This window comes from Saimiri boliviensis, chromosome 8 (assembly GCF_048565385.1).
Source record: "Saimiri boliviensis isolate mSaiBol1 chromosome 8, mSaiBol1.pri, whole genome shotgun sequence".
Lineage (NCBI taxonomy): Eukaryota > Metazoa > Chordata > Mammalia > Primates > Cebidae > Saimiri > Saimiri boliviensis.
Genome location: NC_133456.1, coordinates 120,776,958 through 120,798,912, shown reverse-complemented (window position 1 = coordinate 120,798,912; position 21,955 = coordinate 120,776,958). Strand labels below are relative to the sequence as shown.

The 21,955-nt window shown below is 39.0% G+C and overlaps 1 protein-coding gene across 4 annotated transcripts in view; it reads left to right on the top strand.

Moving 5' to 3' along the window:
* The first annotated feature begins 623 nt into the window (after positions 1–623).
* The window catches only part of ODAD2 (outer dynein arm docking complex subunit 2), a 156,627-nt gene continuing 135,295 nt past the window's right edge, over positions 624–21,955 (top strand). For 2 of the 4 annotated variants that reach the window (XM_039478994.2, XM_074405156.1), the window contains exons 1-7: positions 825–891; positions 4,429–4,689; positions 12,504–12,661; positions 14,780–14,972; positions 15,691–15,797; positions 16,002–16,138; positions 19,147–19,263. In XM_039478994.2, coding sequence (XP_039334928.1) covers positions 4,466–4,689; positions 12,504–12,661; positions 14,780–14,972; positions 15,691–15,797; positions 16,002–16,138; positions 19,147–19,263 — 936 coding nt within the window. In that variant the 5' untranslated portion in view covers positions 825–891; positions 4,429–4,465. Of the gene's footprint in view, positions 731–824; positions 892–4,428; positions 4,690–12,503; positions 12,662–14,779; positions 14,973–15,690; positions 15,798–16,001; positions 16,139–16,831; positions 16,956–19,146; positions 19,264–21,955 lie in introns of those variants that run through there. The other 2 variants (XM_074405155.1, XM_074405157.1) reach the window with 2 other exon arrangements.

The following is a 21,955-nucleotide window of genomic DNA, read 5'->3' as shown; positions in this document are numbered from 1 at the left end:
AAGATAGTGCGTCATCTCCCCTGCCCCCAATACGCCCAATCCCTTATCCCTCACGGGTTTTCCAGTTGAAATTCTTGCTGGTAGGGTGTCTCCAGGTGGGGTCAAAATCATCTTTATGGACAAAGGTAAAAGCCATTTAAAAAAGAGATGGGGGACATGGTTTCATTTCACTCCCATCCCCCGCCCTATTGAAGAGCACTTTCTGCTTCTCCGGTGAGTATCAGAGTATTCTACCATATTTGCTTTTTGGAAAGAAACATGTAAGCCTCCGATATCCTATGAGAGGCCTTACGCTATTTGGGGGTACTCAGTGAAGATTTCAGGTACATACAATGCACTTGTCTGGAAGCCTGTGGAGAAATGCAAAACGGAGTTCCTAAGGAATATTTTCTGTTTCCTTTCTGCTCCATTTTAAGTTTCTGCCAACTTGCCCCCGACCCCGCAACTTCTCACGACCTTGGAGAAGGTCAGCCTTTCCCACCGCCTGGAGTGAGTTGGGATGCCTACTCGGAGTTGCATAAAAGTGTTTGAGAAAGGGAGACGCAGGGTTGAGTAAAAGTGTTTCCCGGGAGGGGCCGAGCGGAAAGCAGCAGGTGGCCGGGGTTGGTGGAACCCAGCTCGGGCTCAGAGCGTCTCCGGCGCGGGTATTCGGAGCAGCTGGTCCGCAGGATCCTCGGAGGCGCAGAGGTCCCGGGACCGCGGTGATTGACGCGGCTGCGATCGCGGTCAGGTGAGGCTGGGAGCCGAGGGCTGCGGCGCCCGGGGGAGGGCACAGGCCGGGGAGGCCTCTGCCAAGGGCGCAACCGCGCGCGGCCGCCGGGCGCGCGGTGTTGACCGGCGTCCTAGCAACAGGCGGGCGCAGACCGCGGCGAGGCAGGGCGCTGGCTGCAGGTGAGTGCGGCCAGGGGTCCCCACGCCCACCCCCGCGGGGGCTCTGCAGCCGGCCGCGTGGATGGGGAAACCGAGGCCGCTGTCTGGCCCCGCCGCTGCTGCTCTCGCCAGCTCCCCTTTCCCTCCCCCTCTCTCCCCCAGCCTGACTCCTCCACGCGAGGCCTGGCCTCGGCCCCCGCTCGCGGACCTTCTGCGCCTTGGTCCCCGCGCCCCGCTCTGCCCCACCCCCGCACCAGCACCTCCCGGATCCGCTCTCCACTTCCCACGCCACTTCCCGGCCTCTCCTGCCCCCGGCTGGTCTTTATTCTCCGCCCTTGCAGCTCTGCCTCCCGCTCTCAGCGTGGTTTTCCGGGTCCCTTCCCACCTCGTCCCCTCAGCGAATTCGTCCCTGGAAACCTGGATTCCAGCTCTGACGCCCCCTTCTTGTAATGAGTCTAGTGGGGGCCTAGGCTTAGCTTTGGTTTGACATAGGGCCCTGTTCATGTCAGTTTGAAAGTTCGATTTTTCATAAGTCTTACTGAGTAACTTCGGCATTCTCAGAAAGCCGAGCATGCGCGGGCTCCGGGTGGATGTTAGAACCACGTTTGTAGATCTCAGAGCTGATGACTGCCTTTCCATCGCCCCCTAAAGAATTCGGTTGTGCTTCTGCTTAAGTGTTAACGACATGATTCCAGAATGGGTTTCATTTCACTAATGATGCTGGAAGCTTGAAACTGACCCTTAAAAAGAAAAACAATCTATGCTATCTATTGGATAAAGAGAAAAATTAGTGTGAAGTGATTCTCAGTTTATGTAAACATCCCAGTTTATGTAAACACGTAACCAAAAACTTTTCCCCTTTTAATCTTTAAACTTATTTTCTTTACTTCAAAGGTATGTGCTATGTATTTATATGGATTCATTTTAACTACGGTTCTTAAGCCAAAAGAGCTAACGGGGATTGGCAATGGGTAGAAACTGGAGAGCAACTGGTCTTGATTTTTAAATCTTAGTTTCGAGTTGTACTAACCGTGTTTGAACACCATTTATTTATTTATTTTCTAATAACATTGAACTTGCCTTCTGGATTGTCATAGGCCACGCTGAGGTTTTCTTAAGCCGACCAACCTTCTTGAATAAAAATCTTGCGCATTGCTGCGGTTCACTAGACTTGGAAATACAATTTGAATAGATTCAAAGGTTACATTTCTGTCAAAATTTATCTTGACGAAAATGAGAACGATTTTGCATTTCTTAGTTCTTTGTTAAGGGTCCTTGGAGAAGTTACTGTATGGTATGTTGACTACCACAGCGTTAACAGAATCTGTGTTAATTTCACATTTTTTCTTTAAAAATGTGCAAGAAGCAATCTTTATAAGATCACCGACACAAATGCTGTGTTTAAGACGAAAGGCAGAACTGTCCACCTAAGCCTTTCTGTGTAAGATAAAGCTATTTGCACTCATTTTACACAACATTGGGAAACTTGAGAGTCTCACACATACAAATCAAAATATGTTTATGTGTTTAAATCTAAAGATTTTCTCATTAATTAGCAATGGAAACAAAATGCTGGAATACTAAAACATATGCCCAGAACAAATTCGTGCACTAACTTCTACATTTTATTTCATGAACACTTTGGTATATATGTCTGGATCAGTTGTTCTAGACCCTATCTGATCCAATGCTTGTTTTTTATAATAAATATTTTGGAATGTTGCTTTACTATCCTGAAATCAAGATCACAGATTATAATCCTACATATTTAATATAGTTTTAAATATCTATAGCTTGCTAACTATAAAATGAAAGAAAATAATTTAAACAAAATATCAGCATGTAGAGTACCACTACACTGAAGTATGTAAGGAAATAGTCAGATTCCCAGCCTTACACAGAATTACTGTGAACACAGCAGCCCCAAATGCAGACTGATACAGACGTGTCATTCCAACTTAAATTTCTCAAATAACATTGCCATCAATGGTGTCATTTTCCAAAATGCTGAACTCTTGGTAAAATTCCATGTAAAACAAAGTATGTACAACCTTTCTTTCCTTTATGATAGCTACAGTTCTGGGAAATTCAGGGTGTATTAAAACTGTAACAAAATACTTTGCAATTTTTGCAAAGTGCAGAAAAATTCTAGGCTCAGATACTCTTTATCTAAAGTTTTTCACTTACCAGATGCCTGGAGGTTACAGAAGAATTCTTCCTTCTGAGGTACTGTCCTGCACAAAAGGATATTTTACATCCTTGGTCCTCAACACTGAAGGCTGATAAGGCCCCCTTTCCTATCATGTTGATAGCTAGACATATCTATAATATTTCTGCACTCTTTATCAGCAGAAGGTACTGACCTTTTGTGATCCAATGATCTCCTGTGATTGAATTTAATAGTTCTAATATTTAATACAGTACAGAATGTAAAATCTACAAGTCTAATCTTTGTACTTTGAACCTTTTAATAATGATGGAAGAAAAAAGCTAATTTTATTCTATATTTAACTTTATGACCATTCTTCTAATATTCTGGAAGAAAAACTTTATTGGTAAGTGTTATTACAAATGAGAAACAAGTATAGATTATCTGCAAAAAATGTCTTATCATTTCCTTATAAAGTCAGAATTTGTTTTCTAATAGGTTCTTATTTATGTTACAGTATTGTTATTTTTTAAAAGATCTCCTTTTATAGACTAATTTCTATTTAGCCAACGTGAAATTTGTTTCACTTGAATTTGTTTTAAATTTTACCACTAGACTCTTCTGATAACTAATTTGGAAAAAAAGGCTGAAAGACTCTCACTTATTCCTACGTCTCTTACATTAACTCTTAAGAAGGTTGTGAATTATAGTAAATGTCATTCTGGGCAGGATATATGGGCAGGGAATGCAGTATTTGGATTGTCCAGATATTCTGGTAATAGGATCAATGTGTCCTATATCATTTTTCAGAAAAAAATTATATTTCTCAATACTGTTCTTATTCTGTTTCTTTTTTAACTGAGAAGGCACTCGGGGAACCCAAAGCTATCAGAATCATGTTAATCCATCATCATTGTGATGATGCAGATATTATCACTCTAAGATACTTGGGATAAAGTATTCCATTTAATAGTATAATTCTAAACAATGTATGTCCTGGTTCAAAGGAGTATTTGTCCCTGAAAATGCTGGCTCCCAACAGAACTGTGAACCAAAGCCCTGAATACCAACCTCTTTCATTTCTTTTTTCCACTCTTGGAGTTTTTTTGTTTGGGTTTTATGCCTATCTGTTTGAATGCTCTCTCTTAGGCCCTAGGGAATTAGAAAGACGTTATTAATTTCAGGGCAGGCAAATACCAGAAAGTTCTTAAATACCAGTTAGTTTTACCTAGTGCTGGTTTACTACTTTCTTGAACTGAAGAGCAATTAGATAATCTTAAAGAAATCACTCTTCTAAGATTAATAAGCAGAATGTGAGGTGGGGAGCACTAACGCAAAGTCTTGAAAATGAAAATGTTTCAAGGAAAAGGTGGATGCTATTGTCTCTTTCTCTTTCTACTCTGATGTAGTGGTTGTGCTAAGCAGGTCTGAGCACTGGCGGGTCCCATGGGTGTGGCTCTGGCGAAACTGGCGCAGTGGACTGCTGCTGGACATGGAGCTGGAACCCTGGAAATCACCCCTCTAAATGAAGCGATATTGAAAGAAATTATTACATTTGTGGGGAGTTTTATCTATAAATATCCACAAGAGGCTAAATTTGTTTTTGTGGAACCACTTGAGTGGAATACAAGTTTGGAACCTTCAGAATTTGGATCAGGTTATGTTGTCAGGTAAGCCAGTTAATTGCTTCTAGTATTTGATATCTTCATTGTACACATATTCATCGATTGGCTGTAGGTTTGGAGGCAAGTCACCTAACCTCTTTGAATCTCAGAAGTCCTCTAAACCAGGGATTGTGAACCAGAGACACAGGTGAAGTCTGAGGAGATTTGGCTTGACCAACACAGTATCTAAGTTTTAAATCTGAAGTTTTTAAACAAAATTTTAATTTTTAATTTTTGTGGGTGAATTTCTTTTGACATTATCCAGGTCACTACACTGCCAACATTCATTGCTGCTTTCTGCCTGGCCTTTCCACCCATATGTTTGTGTGTGTGTGTGTGTGTGTGCGTGTGTGTGTATATATATACATATACATATATGTGTGTATATATATACACACACACACACACACACACACTTTTCAGAAATGGAGTCTCACTATGCTGCCCAGGGTGGTCTCAAATACCTGGCCTCAAGTGATCCTCCCACCTCAGCCTTCTAAAACGCTAGGATTGCAGGCATGAGCCACCATACCGGGTCATCCATATTCTTTTGAATTTTATTTTTGTAAGTTTGTGGGGTACTAATGTGTTGCCTGCCGGATTCCAGGAGCCATTGCTTTCATGACCTCTGATGTAGACGAAATCTCTTCTGGTAATTAAATTGATCAATTCCTGGGAATAGCAGCAGGAGGTGGGGTGGGGGACTGATAAAGGTTTAATTTTGATTTTGCTCAATATAAGGGAGAGAATTCTTAAGACTTAGTACTGTCTTCAGATGAGAGCCTTTCAAATCTGAGATGAAAAAAAAATTTACTTTTGTCTCAAACAGTGAATCTATCTCATTCAAACATGGCATATATATATATATATATATATATATATACACACAAATTATATAAACATAAATATATTCATATAAGAATGTATTATTTCATTACACATTATAATTATACAAGAAATAAGCTAACAAATACACACACATATATAGGTACACACAGACACACACACACGTGTGCACACACACCCCTATATATATATTTTGCCAGCCCCAGTTTATTTTTACACCTCAGGCATTCTGTTTTTTGCTGCCTTGTTCTTCGGTTTGGATATGAGCTGTTCAAGTCTGACCATGTCAAAAGCAGTTCCCTAGCTAGCCAAAGCTTCCTGTAGCTGCCATTTCCCTTTCCTCCCTTTGGGATTATTTGTGAGAATAAAGTCAGAATTTCATTTTTAGAACTGCAGCAAAACCATTCTTAAACTGCATTTCAAGAGCTCTTTAATTCTTATATTGGTCAGCCTTCTCTCTGAGTTGTTTGAAACCTTACTTTTTTTTTTTTTTTTTCTGGGGACGGAGTCTTGCTCTTTTGCCCAGGCTGGAGCGCAGTGGCATGATCTCGGCTCACTGCAACTTCTGCCTACTGGGTTCAAGCAATTCTCTTGCCTCAGTTCTTCCTAGTAGCTGGGATTACGTGTGCCCACCACCATGCCTGGTGAATTTTTTTCTATTTTAGGAGAGATGGAATTTCACCATGTTGCCCAGGCTGGTCTCGAACTCCTGAGCTCAGGCAATCCACCTGCCTTGGCTTCCCAAAATGCTAGGATTACAGGCGTGAGCCACCACATCCAGCCTGAAATCTTATTTTTTTAAATTGTGCATTCTTATTTCTAACTATGCCAGTGGTAACTTTCTCCAGAAGTGATTGTCATTTCTGTGTTGTTCAGCTTTGAAATGTGATCTCCTACATAAAACCAATTAAAAACATATTAACTACTCTGCTGGTCAAGGTGGCTCACACTTGTAATACCAGCACTTTGAGAGGCTAAGGTGAGCAGATCACCAGAGATCAGGATTTAAAGACCAGCCTGGCCAACATGGTGAAACTCTGTCTCTACTAAAAATACAAAAATGATGTGATGGTGCAGAGCCTGGTGTGATGGTGCATGCCTGTAATCCCAGCTACTCTGGAGGTTGAGGCAGGAGAATTGCTTGGTTCTGGGAGGTGGAGGTTGCAGTAACTGAGATTACGCCACTGCACTCTAGCCTGGGGGAAAAAGTAAAACTCAATGTCAGAAAAATATATTAATTACTATTTTTTATAAAAATGCATTTAAAGCAGATGATAGAAAAGAATATCATGATTGTAATTGTTTTGCCTCTATACGAATTTTTGCTCCAAGCACAAACATGACCACATCTGCTCCCCCGGTCTGTGACATACATGACTCAAATCTGTCACTGTTTCTCCTCTATTCTTGTTCAGATTCTTTTTGCTTTATTTCTATTCTTATATCTCAGCACACATTTATTTATTTATTAATTTATTTGAAACAGGGTCTGGTTCTGTTGCCTATGCTGGAGTGCAGTGGCATGATCATAGCTCACTGCAGCCTCCAATTCCTGGGTTCAATGGATCCTCCCACCTCAGCCCCCCCAAGCAGCTAGGACTATAGGCACATGCTACTACACCCTGTCAATTTTTCTATTTTTCTGTAGAGACGCTGTCTCACTATGTTGCTCTGACTGGTCTTGTACCCTTGGCCTCAAGAGATCCTTCCACCTTGGCCTTCTGAACTGCTGGTGTTTCAGACCTGAGCCACTGTGCCCAGTTCTGCATGCAGTCTTTATGCACAATGTTCCCTCCTAAGAAGGGCATTTCGACATTTTGAAACAATTACCCCTTGATTTTTATACTTTGGTCATGTTTACTATGCAGCTTTTCCTTGGGCTAATTTCTCAATCCATTCCTTTTTTGTCTGACTTTTATTGATGATATCTTTGATGTTGGAAGGATAGAGAGAGGTATTGCTGTTGTATGAGAAGGAAACCATGCTTGCCTGGCTCTGATGAAAACCAAGATTGCCTTGAAGAAGGCAAAGGGTACAGCTGAGATTTTGGTCATCATGGAAAATACCAGATGCTTTAACATCCAGGTTTTGACTATACTCCTGGTCTACTCCCCAAACCAAAGAAAGTTCAGTAAGCCATAGCCAATCAGCGTTTGCTACATCAACCGGTGATGTCAACCAGAGATATTCTCCATTGCCCAGAGATTGATTATCAAAACAGTCCCCTTGACCTCATTCATTGCCCTTTAGACCAAGCACACTCTTTCGGCTTCTCTGCTGTTAGTACACTATTTATACATTTATTGAAAATTGGGAAGCTACTTTCCTTCCAGACAGGATTCAGGTCTGGGCATCCATGTGTAAGGCCAAGATTATCCTGAAGGATTTGAGCTTGGAGTCTCCAGATGTGCTTCTACCAAATAGATATGTCCTTGGATGTTTTAGAGTAAAGGCGGATGCCTCTCCTTGTGGGAAGACCTCTCAGGCCTCTTATTTCAAAACAAGTTAAGTTTTATCTACACTGGAATTCTGCCGAAGTAGATAAGTCACCCTTTTTTGGTTGGTCTCTGCAGACATTGATGGGATTATATTTATATTTGTGGCCTTAGCTCTCATTTGATGTTGTACATTCCAAATGCACTCTGGGAAACAGTCAATAAAAGTTGATCATCCTTTTTCTGATTAGGCGAATGAGCATCTGATATTGAAATAGATACTTTAGTCACACACTAGAAAGGTTTTATGTTTCATCAACTGCCTTCTCTACTTTTGTGCCGATTATAGCACTGTCCATGTTACATGATTTGTCTTTTCCTTAGAATTATTCTCAGTGTTTTCATCCTGTTATAACATTTGACATCATCTGTCCACACTCAGTTTTGGGGTGGGGGCTGGAGGTCAAATAGTTCTACTTTCATTTCATGGAAATCACAGACCTCTTTTTCATTTACTTACTTACTTACTTACTTATTTGAGATTGAATTTCACTCTTGTTGCCCAGGCTAGAGTGCAATGGTGCAATCTCAACTCACTGCAGCCTCCACCTCCCAGGTTCAAGCAGTTCTCCTGCCTCAGCCTCCCAAGTAGCTGGGATTACAGGCTCGTGCCACCACACCGGGCTAATCTTTGCATTTTTAGTAGAGACACCGTTTCTCCATGTTGGTATCGTCGATCTCAAACTCCTGATCTCAGGGGATCTGCCTGCCTCAGCCCCCCAAAGTGCTGGAATTACAGGCGTGAGCCACGGCACTCAGCCAGGTCTCTTTTTTATTATCATTTACAATTGCTTTTGTTCTTATCAGACAGGATGAAAATCATAATCTTCCTAAGACACCTCAGAATGAGGCCTAAATTTGTTGTAAACTAAGAACAAATTACACCACTCAATGGCAATACCATCTGTAGCACACAGAACGGAGGCACTTTGATTCTTTTGACTGTGGCTTGGGAAATTTATAAATTGGATAAGCGTCCAGAATCACATGAAAATGCTATTACCTGATTATTTTCCTTCTCTGGTAGAACTACAGTATGTTTTTGAATCAAATGTGCGATAATGTTGCCATATTTTAGTTTTAAATTCTGACTCCACCGCATCTCAGTGATATGTATACATTGAGATAAAAATATATTCTGGTAGGAGTTGGGAAAGGAAGTCAGGTCGCCTGAGCAATGGCTCTCTTCCCCTCAAGAATGCACAATTCACACATAGTTCATACTTTTCTGGCCCTTAGTTTTGTGATCAATATCATGAAAGTCGGAATTTACATGATCTCCAAGGTTACACTCAACCTATAAAATAGTATTATTTTATGAGACAATGATTATGGCGTTTTGGTAAAATTTCTAAGTCACAGTAGTAGGATCAGTGCCATAAGTTTTGTTATTGAGCTATTTATTTTTTTGTCCCTGAAAACTGCTAAATAGTTTCTTAGCTATAGCCTTATTTTCTGTATTACTATTTAGACTTGCATTTATTAAGTAATAAGACATGAAATGAGGCCAGGTGTGGTGGCCCATACCATTACGCCCAGAACTGTGGGAGGTGGAGATGGGAGACTCACTCGAACCCAGGAGTTCGAGGCTAGCCTGGGCAACATAGCAAGACCTTGTCTCTAAAAAATAAATAATAAATAACTAAAGAAACAAATAAACACCCAGGAGTGGTGGCATGCGGCTGTAGTCCCGATGCCTACTTGGGAGGCTGAGGGAGAAGGATCCCTTGAGCCCAGGAGTTTGAGGCTGCAGGGAGCTATGATTGTGCCACTGTACTCCAGCCTGGGTGACAGAGCAAGATCCTAGCTCTTAAAAAAACAAGAAACAAAAAAAAAACCCACTAAACTCGATACACTGGAGATTAAATAAAAAAGACATTTTCCTGCTTTCTTGCTTTAGAATATAAACAGAATTTTTAGCTCCTTTTGACAATTCTGGTTTAAAAGTCTCTCCATCAGGCCATTGGAGTTTTCAATGGCTTATTCTTCTGAACTTCACAAAGTGGGTGCAGCATTTCCTTTCCAAGAGCTCATTCTCTAGGTGTTAGAAACTGTGAGACTGAAAACTGAAACTTCCTCTTCAAAATCCTGAGTATAGCTGGCCTTTAAAAAAAAAATCTATCTTTATTTTATTTTTTTGAGATGGGGTCTCACTCTGTCACTCAGGTTGGAGTGCAGTGGTGTGATGTCAGCTCACTGCAACCTCCACCTCCTGGGCTCAAGTGATCTTCCCACCTCAGCCTCCCAAGTAGCTGGGACCACAAGCATGTGCCACCACGCCTGGTTAATGTAGCTGGCATTTTATTTCTTACTTCTCTGTTAAGTTACAGGCTTCAACTGGTAGGAGCAATGAAAAAAATGTCACCTGTGCCCTTGGGTTTCTCATCAAGAGTTTCGCTCTTTCCAGTTAAGTAGCTTGGTATCTATGACATTCGGTCAGCCTATTGCTTAGCCCTCTTTCCATCCACTTAGCCTAAGTGGCTAGCCCTTGATGTGAGGAACCTTTAGGTAACAGGCCTTTAAGAAATCTCTTCAGTCTTAAGGACATTATTCCAGAAGCTTAATTTTAGAGAAAATATACATTTTGTACACAATGCATGTCATTGGCAAGTCTACATATTTTATTCATTCATTTATTCCACAGACGTTTACTAAATGCCTTCTATGTGCAGTTCCTACCTGAAGTCCTAGAGATAGGGTAGTCCCTATCCGCACCCAGCAGAATCGGACTGATAAAGTCCCTCTCTGAGCCCTCTTTCGCTGCTGTAACACATTGCCACAAACCTAATGGCTTAACACACACAAATGTATTATCTTATAGTTCTAGAGGTCAGAAGTCTAAAAGGAATCTGAAGGGCTAAAAGCAAGGTATTGACAGGGTTGCATTCCTTCTGGAGGCTCAAGAAGAATTTATTCTTTGCTTTTCAAGCTTCTAGAGGCCCCTCCATTCCTTGGCTCATGACTCATGGCTTATGGCTCCTTGGCTCATGGCCCCACATCACTCCCACCATTGCTTCCATTGGCCTATCCCTGTCACTGCTTCTGTCCTTCCTGTCTTCCTAAGAACCCTGGTGATTATGTTTGGCTCCCTCCAGATGCCCAGAATAGTCTCCCCATCTCAGGATCCTTGACTTAATTTCCATGCAAAGTCCCTTTTGCCACGTAAGGTGACATGTTCATAGGTTTTGGGGATTAGGATATGGCCATTACTGTGTCTCCCATAGGTTCTCTCTTCTCGTTTCTATTCTAGTGAGATCATCAGTAGTAAGTAATGTGGGTCAGTCAGATCTACTTTTTCTGATGAATTCGTAACATTTTACATCTATACATCTAAACGCACTTCAAAATGTATTAGATTAGACCAGGCGTGATGGCTCACGCCTATAATCCCAGCACTTTGGGAGGCTGAAGCGGGTGGATCCCTTGAGCTCAGAAATTCAAGACCTGCCTGGCCAACATGGTATAGCCTCATATCTACTAAAACTACAAAAATTAGCCAGGTATGGTGGTGTGCGCCTCTAGTCTCAGCTACTTGGGAAGCTGAGGTGGGAGGATTGCTTGAGCTCAGGAGGCAGAGGTTGCAGTGACCTGAGATTGCACCACTGCACTCTAGCCTGGGTGACAGAGGGATACTGTCTCAAAAAAAAAAAAAAAAAAAAAGCAAAAAAAAAAAAAGCTAGATCAGGTGTCAAGGTGTCGGCAGTTTCATCGGAGATGGCCTCCTGTAATACAAAACCTGGACTGCTTAGTCAATGTTGTCAGTGGTGGAAATCTATAGAAATATTACTTTCATAAAAACATCTTAATATTTTTTAAATGTCAACCTGAAAAAAATCATGAAAATGGATAGAAACGTTAAGCTAGGAGACTCAATAACTTTTGATCAGGAAGAGGCCATTTAGAAAAACTGCCTGTTATCCCAAGGCAAACTAAATGAAGGAGTTCAGAGTGGGAAAGGAATCCACAGAGAGGATCTAGTTTGCCTTGAGTTTGCTTTTTTTTTAATAGCTTTTTTTGTTCATAAACACAGTGTAGCCAAGAAAACCCCTAACCACTAATTACTGTGGTGTAAAAATTTTTATAAATAAAGTAACATTAGAAATCCCCAAAGCATAAACGATATTGCACAACCAACGATTTTTAAATTTGCCAGATATCAACACGTTTTAGAGAAACAAAACCAAAAACTGTGACTATTTGAGTTTAATTGTGAATTCAAGAAATTGCTAAAAAAAAAAAAAAAAAAAATTCTTCCTTGGATATATCCTACTGGTCACTATGGTTGCTGGTAAGTTTGAGGATGTAAGAGTTTGAGTGTGGAAGAAAGTGGGAAAATAGATGAGCTACTAACCAGATGTATTTGTGTTTTCCCTATTTTATAATGAGATATAGGAATAATCTGTCTAAATGTCTTAAATTTAATTTCTACTGACCTTCAGGTAGCATGAAGCTTTCAATTTTTTATTTCTATTTTTTTAGTGAAACAACAGTCAAATCAGAAGAAGTTGATAAAAATGGACAGCCTTTGCTATTTCTCTCTGTACCACAAATTAAAATTAGGAGCTTCGGGCAGCTGTCACGCTTGTTATTTATGGCCAAAACTGCGAAGCTAAAGGAAGCACAAGCGTGTGTTGAAGGTGATCTTAGTCCTCCAGTCTGTAATTTGTACTTGTAGAAACAGTCTTGCTGGGGAACTGGGGAAAGGTGGGAAGGTCATTTGTTAGAGTCTCTTGAAAAAAATTCTACAATCTACAAGGTAGAAAGTCAAATGTACAACTTCATGAAAACGTTATTAATTTTCCTTGGCTGCAATATTATGCTCCTATCAAATTTCTGCTTTAAAATGAAAGGCCTGCTACATTACCACTAGTAAGTTTCCAGGTTTCTAGTTTTAGCATGTGGTTTGAAAGAGAACCTTCTCAGCTTCTGGACAGCACAGGGGGCTGTAGCCTGTTAGGTCAGTGTCAGGAGAGAAGACAGACGACAAGGGCCGGCCTCTGAATCCACTCTCTCCCTCGGCATACTGCTATGATGAATGAAAATCTATTTCCTTTAAAATGAATGTGCACTCTTCCTTTAGCAGAGACAGCCTTTAATAATCTCTCTTTCCACTTTTCTCAGCCGTATTCCACTGTGGACCTCACAGCCTTCTGTGAATAGTTACAGTCATTCAACACTGTGGCAAATATTCTTCTTCTTCTTAAAGATATGTGATGTTTGCGCTGTCACCTAATCATCTAACATGCAAAAATGAATGTGTTTTCCTGCTATAATCATGTTGTAAATGTTTCTTATGAGTAGAAATACCTAATCAAAGGTAATAATGTATGCGTTTTTCTTTTTGGAATTATGTGACCAGTGGGTTTCTGGCACATGGTATTTGAATTCTGCCCATTTCTGTATGAGATGGGAAGATGGTAGTTTTTTTTTTTTTTTTTTTAAGTCTTGCCTATTATTCCTTATTAGGTGAGAGTATCAAATCTTGAAGAGTAAAGCTGAATTCAAGAAGATCGTTAATAGATTGTTCATTTAATTCAACTTAATTGATAGACATAATACGTAGATTTCTATATAGCTAAATGCTTATCCATTAGCTAACTGCTTATCCTTTGCTGCATTCTGTTGTTTCTGCAAGAATTTTGCCTTAGTTTCAGGTCCTTGTTGCGTGGTATATGGCAATTTGGTAGTCAGGTTTATGTCATTCCTCAGAATTCAACAGCTGTATCTTTTTGTAAATCTCCATGTGATGACAGCCATAAGGCTGTTAAGTTGAGATGCTCAATAAATGGTTAATTCCTTGGTATTCTTTGCTCTGCTCTTCTTTCCCCCAGTGAAGCCCTTTTCTCAGCCCAAAGGCTGTGGCATATCCCATGGCCACATGGGAAAGTCAATGCCATCACTACACTTTTCTTCATGTCATTTAAGTCAGGCTGTCTAAATTAGTCTCACAGGCCTTCCTCCCCCAACCCTGTCTCAGTGTATATATATTTTCATCTTTCTCAAATTTTTTCATTCTAAACAAGGGTTTTCCCCTTTCTCCCTCATTTTCAACCATATTGGGTTTTGACATTTACCAAATTCTATTTTCAGCATCTCTAGGTTCAACTTTCACATGTATCAACCTTGATGAAGTAGTGTTTGTTTTTCAATATAATTTTAATATATGTGTATGTATATATGTATATGTTGCTAGATGTGTTTTCCAACTCTAAGATCACATGGCATTGTGAATATGAAGCAGTTTGAATCGGTGCAAAAGACTGGTAGTGGGTCTGTAGGCTTAGGAAAGCATGCTTTTTTGGAAAGAAAGCCTTTATAAATACCCAGCACTGGTACACACACACACATACAAACATGCACATATAGTTCTGTGATCATTCTTCTAAGGAGAACATTATTTCTCTATCTTCAAATAAATTCCTGATATACTAATTGAATGTACATTCTGAACAATGCCCCACAGCCGATGAAAAAAGTAATAATGAATGAAGGTGTTGGTCTTTGTGCTATTAGGGAGATATGTAGATGATATTATAATATTAACTGGAGCATCTCATGAGATAGAAGAAAGTTCCTAAAAGCAATGGAATCTCAGACAGAGATGAATTCTAATTGGGTTGATTAGAAAAAGCTTGATGAAAGAAACACATTTGAATAGACTTTGAAGGATTTATTAGTCTTAATGTTTGTTGTGCTAGAAGACAAAAGGGTAATTTTTATTTGTCTCCTTTTTTTGTTGTTGTTGTTATTGTCAGCTAACAGAGACCCCATAGTAAAAATCCTGGGCTCCGATTATAATACAATGAAAGAAGACTCAATTGCATTAAATATTCTTGATAAAATTACCAGAGATGATGATCCTGAAAGTGACATTAAGAAGAAGATTGCTATGCTGCTTAAGCAATTGGACCAGCACCTGCTCAATCATTCTCTAAAACATATTTCGTTGTGAGTCTTTTTTAAAAAGGAACCTCTATCGTATTGAGCCGAGATTGTACTACTGCACTCCAGCCAGGGTGACAGAGCAAGACTCTGTCTCAAAATAGATGGATAAATAAATAATAAATAAATTTAAATTTTAAAAAAGAACCTTTAAAAATTAGTTACGAAGTTGCTTTTAGAGTTTTAGAAAAAACACATAAGAAAAATGAAGTATGGAAGTTATTGCTATGGATTTAACTTTACATTTTATTGGAACAAACAATTTTCTTGGGATTAATTTATTCTAGTTCTAAAAATTAAAAGTTGCAGGTAACATCGCTAAAACATTCTGGTGGGGTTTCATGCAATTCTGAAGACATCAGGTGGCCTTATTATTTTCAAAGGCTCTTAAGACTATTATGCAAATTATTAAATTATAATGGCAATATCATGTAGACTTTGTATAGTCCAAAGCATGTTCATTTTTCTAATATTTTTACTGTTAGAATATTATCAGTACAAAATACAGTGAATATTTAATGGAGTACGTTTAATGTTGCATTAAACATGAATCACTAATGTCCTGATGTGTTGACAGTGCTGCTATAAAATTATAGCACAGCTAAAATTAACTGCAATTTTAATTATAAAAAGATATTTATCATGATATAATGAAATGTGTTCATGTTTTTCCTGTAGATTCTGTTTAAAGTATTTAAGCTGACATTTTAAACATTTATTTCAGAGAAATAAGTTTAAATCCCATGACAGTGAAGAAGGATGTAGAACTGCTCAAACGTTTCTCAGGAAAAGGAGACCAAACGGTCTTGGAATCTATTGAATATACTTCAGGTTTGATGCTTTCTCGGGCTCATTTTATGTTATTTACATTTTTCTAATTATATTTTCAAAATGCTTTCAATGTCTACATTACAAGAGAGGACTTAAGAAGGGGAAAACTTGAAATTTCCACAATATTTATTTTGTGGAAGGCAACACTTTTTACCAAACTCTAGCTTAAGGAACTCTTGTTAATTGCTTGATGATTGGTTTCAGATTATGAATTTTCAAATGGATGTCGAGCCCCACCTTGGAGACAAATTCATGGGGAAATTTGTTATGTGCTGGTGAAACCTCACGATAGTGAGACTCTATGCATTACTTGCAGTGCAGAAGGAGTATTTTTAAATGGTGTAAGTAAATTTTTAAAAACATTAACTAAAACCAGTGGACTTTGGTTGTGAGCTGTAAATGTCTCAAGGGTTGTGTCCCAGTGACCACAGAGAATGAATTGTTGTTCTGTGGGATGGAAGCTGATTCCTTTGATATATGCTGCTGGGCAAATCCAAAATAGCTTCAGAATTAGCTCTCTTATTCCCCACTGTGGGTCATTAAGCCAATCTGATAAGAAATGGACTTCCATAAATTTGTATACAATAAATAAATCTAGTGGGCAGGTAGTGCCTCTGATGAAGTGCTAATTGAGTAGAAGTCTAAAGAAAGAGATTGCATGGCATAAACAGATGCTGGAGAGAATGCGGAGAATTAGGAATACTTTTACACTGTTGGTGGGAGTGTAAATTAGTTTAACTGTTGTGGAAGACATTGTGGCGATTCCTCAAGGACCTAGAAGTAGAAATTCTGTTTGACCCAGCAATCCCATTACTGGGTATATACCCAAAGGATTATAAATCGTTTTACTATAAAGACACATGCACATGTATGTTCATTGTGGCACTGTTCACAATAGCAAAGACCTGGAACCAACCCAAATGCCCATCAATGATAGACTGGACAAAGAAAATTTGGCACGTATACACCATAGAATACTATACAGCCATAAAAAAACAATGAGTTTGTGTCCTTTGTAGGGACATGGATGAATCTAGAAACCATCATTCTCAGCAAACTGACACAGAACAGAAAATAAAACACTGCATGTTCTTACTCATGGGTGGATGTTGAACAATGAGAACACGTGGACACAGGGAGAGGAGCATCACACACTGGGTCAGTTGAGAGGGGCTAGGGGAGGGACATCGGGGGTTGTGGAGTGTGGGGAGGGACAACGTGGGGAGAAATGCCAAATATAGATGATGGAGGAATGGAGACAGCAAACCACCTTGCCATGTATGTACCTATGGAACAATCCTGTAAGATCTGCACATGTACCCCAGAACCTAAAGTACAATTTTAAAAAAATGTCAAAAAAAGAAAAAAAGAAAGAAAGAAAGAAATGGACTTCCAAGTGACCCATTCCACATTAGAAAGGTTTTTAATATAATTAATTCACTGTTCATTACACAGCTACCAAAGGATAGAAAGGACAAAAAAGGTACATTGAGGTAATACAGATGTCATAACTGCAGCTTGCATCCTAAGAGATGGAGGGACAAAGGGACAGAGAGGGGCTAATCTAAATGTAGAAGGTTGGAGACAGTGCCCCATGAAGCCAGGATCCAGACCTGTGGGGAGGGCCCCCTTCCAGGCTGTGCTGGTCCCCACAGAGTTCAGACCATCTCCATGAGATGGGCTCCAGATCTCTGGAGAGTGGGCACTGCCCAGTTAATGCTGGTACCTCGGGAAGAGGATCCTTGTAGAGCTGGCAGAGCTGGGACCCAGATCTTTGAATATGGAGCACTGGATTGCTGACAGTGATATTTCCCAGGGGGTGTGGTGAGCCTGGTTCTGGGACTGTGAAAAAGAAACTAACCTGGAAACTGGAACCAACTGTTTCTACTGGAAGCAACTGCCACTGCAAGGAAGGAAGGGCCGTTGCTGGGGTGACTGTAGCAGGGACAGTGGGCCAGCAGATTCCCTGCCTGAGTAGCACAAAGTAGAGGCTGGGTGGCTGGGCTTTGAGCTGAGTGATAAACAGCACACAGTGTTCTAGGTTAAAACACTTTTAGACTCATCCCTATTCATAGAACCAGCTAGAAGGAGCTTAGCTTTCACCTCTGCAACATCCTGCCTTCAGTATCTTCAACACAAATTTGAAACTCAGAAGCAAAATTCTACAAGGAGCACCCAAGTCCTTAATGGGGACCCAGCCATCACAGGGCACTGCTGGGAGGGTTGTGACATCTTGGCTTGGGTGGGTACCAAATGCTGGAGCCTCTTTCCTGATTCCCTGTAGGCATCTTTCTCACATGCCTTTGGTGCTTTTCTTATTAGCATGACATTGAGCTCATTTCTACAAAGAGGAAGTAGAAAAATCAGATTTTGCTTTGATTTGTCATGATAGCTTAGAAAAACGAAATCTCTAGGAATAAAGAGACAAAAGGAGAAATGATTTTTTTTTTGACCTTCTGGAGGTGGGCAGGGAGTCTTTATTTCTATCAAAGGTTATTATTGATCTATGTACTTATGACTTATTTAGCATGGAAATATCTAAGTATCCCTTTAAGTTTTAAAAAAGCAAAAGACAAGGACCATAAAACTACTCAATAATTATAACTAAATTTAAAACACACTAGTCATATGTATACAAATGTTTTTGTGTATACAGTTATATATAACACACTACAGTTATATATATTTATATAGATACAGTTAAGTGATGTGTATGTATACATATATATATATGTATATATATATATATGTATATATATATATATATATATATATTGTGTTATAGAGGAACCGGAAATGTAGGGAAGAAAAGGAAAATGAAGAAAGAGAAGAAGAGAGAGGGAGACACATGGGTGTATGGACAGATCGTTCATAGAGATCTAGAAAAGAAGCCTGTAGCAACCATGCTGCAGACGGAAGAGCAGAGTGTGACAAACAGGAACATTGGCTTTTTCATGGTGAAATTCTAACCTTGAAGCCCTTTATGACTTCATCAACTAAGGCTCCTGAAGTCATAATGCATTTTCAGAGTAGAGGAGAGTGGAGAGAAGGAAGCTATCACTCCTCTGCTGAATAGCAGAGTGCCTTACATGTGTATAGGAGGTACTCGGTAAATGCTTGCTGAATGAATAAACAATTCAGTGAATGAAGGAATGAGTGAATGAATGGATAAATAGATAACATTAGATTAAGGAGGAAGGATTTTGCCTATACATTCCATGTATAAAGACTACCATACAGATTCTTTAGGGATGAAAATAATACACGTGCTTAGCTTGTGATGTATTGATCAGGTTCTTATAATTGCTCTTATGTTAATCATAGAACTAAACTTTTTTTTTTCCCAAAGGGCAAAACAGATGATGAAGAGGACATTAATTATGAGAGAAAAGGTTCCATTTATAAAGATCTTGTCACATTTTTAAGAGAAAAATCACCACAATTTTTAGAAAATATGTCTAAACAGGTAAGTTTTATGGTTTCTTTTGAGCTTTCATAGCATTATGTTACTAAACTACAACTTTCTATGGTAGAAGAAAAACAGTAATTTTGCCTATTTTTGAATACTTTTTATTATTAGTGTTTTTTAACAACATAATATAAAAATATTATAAATGTACCATTGTTCAGGGTTCAGTGGCATTAATTACATTTACAGTGTTGTACAAATATCACTATTGTTGATTTCTAAGTCTTTTTCATATCCCCAACTTAAACTACACCCATTAAGCAATAATTCACCATTTCTTCTCCCCCGACTTCCTGGTTAACTCTGATCTTTTGTCTATTTCTGTGAGGCTTCTTATTTTAGATATTTCACATCACTGGAATGGTACAATATTTGTCCTTTTGTGTCTGGCTTCTTTCACTTAGCATAGTGTTTCCGAGGCTCATCCATGCTATGGCATGTCTGGGAATTTCATTCTTTTTATACTTGAATAAAATTTTGTTTATGTAAGGACTACATTAGGTTTATGCATTCATCCACTGATGGACACTTGGCTTATTTCTACCTTTTGGCTATTGTGAATAATGCCACTATGAATATTGGGGTACAGGTATCTGTTTAGTTCTTATTTTCAATTCTTTTGGGTCTGTTCTAAAAGTGTTCCTAAAAGTGGGTCATATGGTAATTCTGTATTTAACTTTTAGAGGAACTGCCAACCTGTTTTCGACAGAGGCCGCACCATTTTCATTCCCACCAGCAATATCTAAAGATTCCACTTTCCTTACATCCTTGTTAACACTTCTTATTTTCTAGATTGTTGTTTACTGACAAACATCATAGCCAGTGTGAAGAGGTATCCCATTGTGGCTTTGATTTGCATTTCCGTAACAATTCGTGATGTTGACCATATTTTCATGTGTTTGTTGGTTGTCTGTTTATCTTTTTTGAAGAAATGTCTATTTGAGTCCTTAGCCTATATTTTAAATTGATTCTTTTTGTTGAGTTTTCATTTTTGTATATATTGGATATCCACCCCTTATCAGATAGAGGGTTTACAAATGTTTTCTCTTATTCTGTGGATTGCCTTTTAACTTTCTTGATAGTGTTCTTTGACACACAAACATTTTTAATTTTGATGAAGCCTAATTTACCTATTTTTTTTTATGTTGCCTGTGCTTTTATTATCATATTTAAGAAATCATTGCCAAATCCAAGGTCATGAAAATGTGCCCTATGTTTTTCTCTAAGAATTGTATAGTTCTCTAAGGATGGTATTACCTCTTAAATTTAGGCGTTTGATCTCTTTTGAGTTGATTTTTGTCTATGGTGTAAGATAAGGCTCCAATTTCATTCTTTTGCCTGTGGATATTCAGTTTTCCCAGCACCATTTGTTGAAGAGATTGTTCTTTCTCCATTGGATGGTCTTGGCTTCCTTGTTGAAGATCAGTTGATCATAGATGGAAGAGTTTGCTTGGGGACTTTTAATTCTATTCCATTGGTCTGTATGTCTCTCTCTATCAGTATCACACTGTTTTGATTACTATAGTTATATTAGTTTTGACATCAGGAAGTGTTAATCCTCAAACTTTGTTTTTAAATACTGCCTTGGCTATTTGATATTCCTTGACACTCTATATGAATTTTAGGCTTGGTTTTACATTTCTGCAAAAAATACCATTGAGATTTTGACAGAGATTTCATTAAATTTATGAATTGCTTTACATAGTATTGCCATCTTAACCATATAAAGTCCTGTTTATGAACAGGAGATATATTTCCATTTATTTGTATATTTAATGGCTTTCAGCATTGTTTAGTAGTTTTCAGTGTACAGGTTTTTCTCCTTTGTTACATTTACTTAATATTTTATTATTTTTGATGTTACTGTAAATGAAATTGTTTTCTAAATTTCATTTTTGATCATTCACTGGTGGTGTATAGAAATACAACTTTTTGAGTGTTCAAATCAGATCAATTTCTGAGTCTTAAAGTTAAGATTGGATTTCACAACTTGACTGAATTCATTTAACTCTGTGTGTGTGTGTGTGTGTGTGTGTGTGTGTGTGTGTGTGTGTGTGTGTATTGTTAGGTTTTTCTGCATACAAGATCATGCCATCTGCATACAGAGATAGTTTTACTTCTTCCTTTCCAATTTAGATGCTTTTACAATTTCTTTTTCTTGACTAATTACTGAGGCTAGGACTTCCTAGATTATCTTGAATAAGAGTGGTGAAAGCTGGCATACTTTTCTGATTTCTGATCTTTTTTTTGAGATGGAGTCTCATTCTGTCACACAGGCTGGAGTGCAGTGGTGTGATCTTGGGTCACTGCAACCTTCACCTCTCCTCCCAGGTTCAAGTGATTCTCGTGCCTCAGGCTCCCGAGTAGCTGGGATCACAGGCACCTGCTACCATGCCCAGCTAATATTTGGATTTTTAGTAGAGATGAGGTTTCAACATATTGGCCAGGCTGGTCTCGAACTCCTGGCCTCAAGTGATATGCCTGCCTTGGCCTCCCAAAGTGCTGGGATTACAGCTTTGAGCCACCATGCCTAGCTTGATTCCTGATCTTATTTGAAAAGCTTTTAGGCTTTCACTATTGATCCTGATTTTAGCTGCGGAATTTTCCTATATGTCCTTTAGCATGTTGAGGAAGTTTCCTTCTATTCAGTTTTTCTTTTCTTTTTCTTTTTTGAGACAGAGGCTTACTC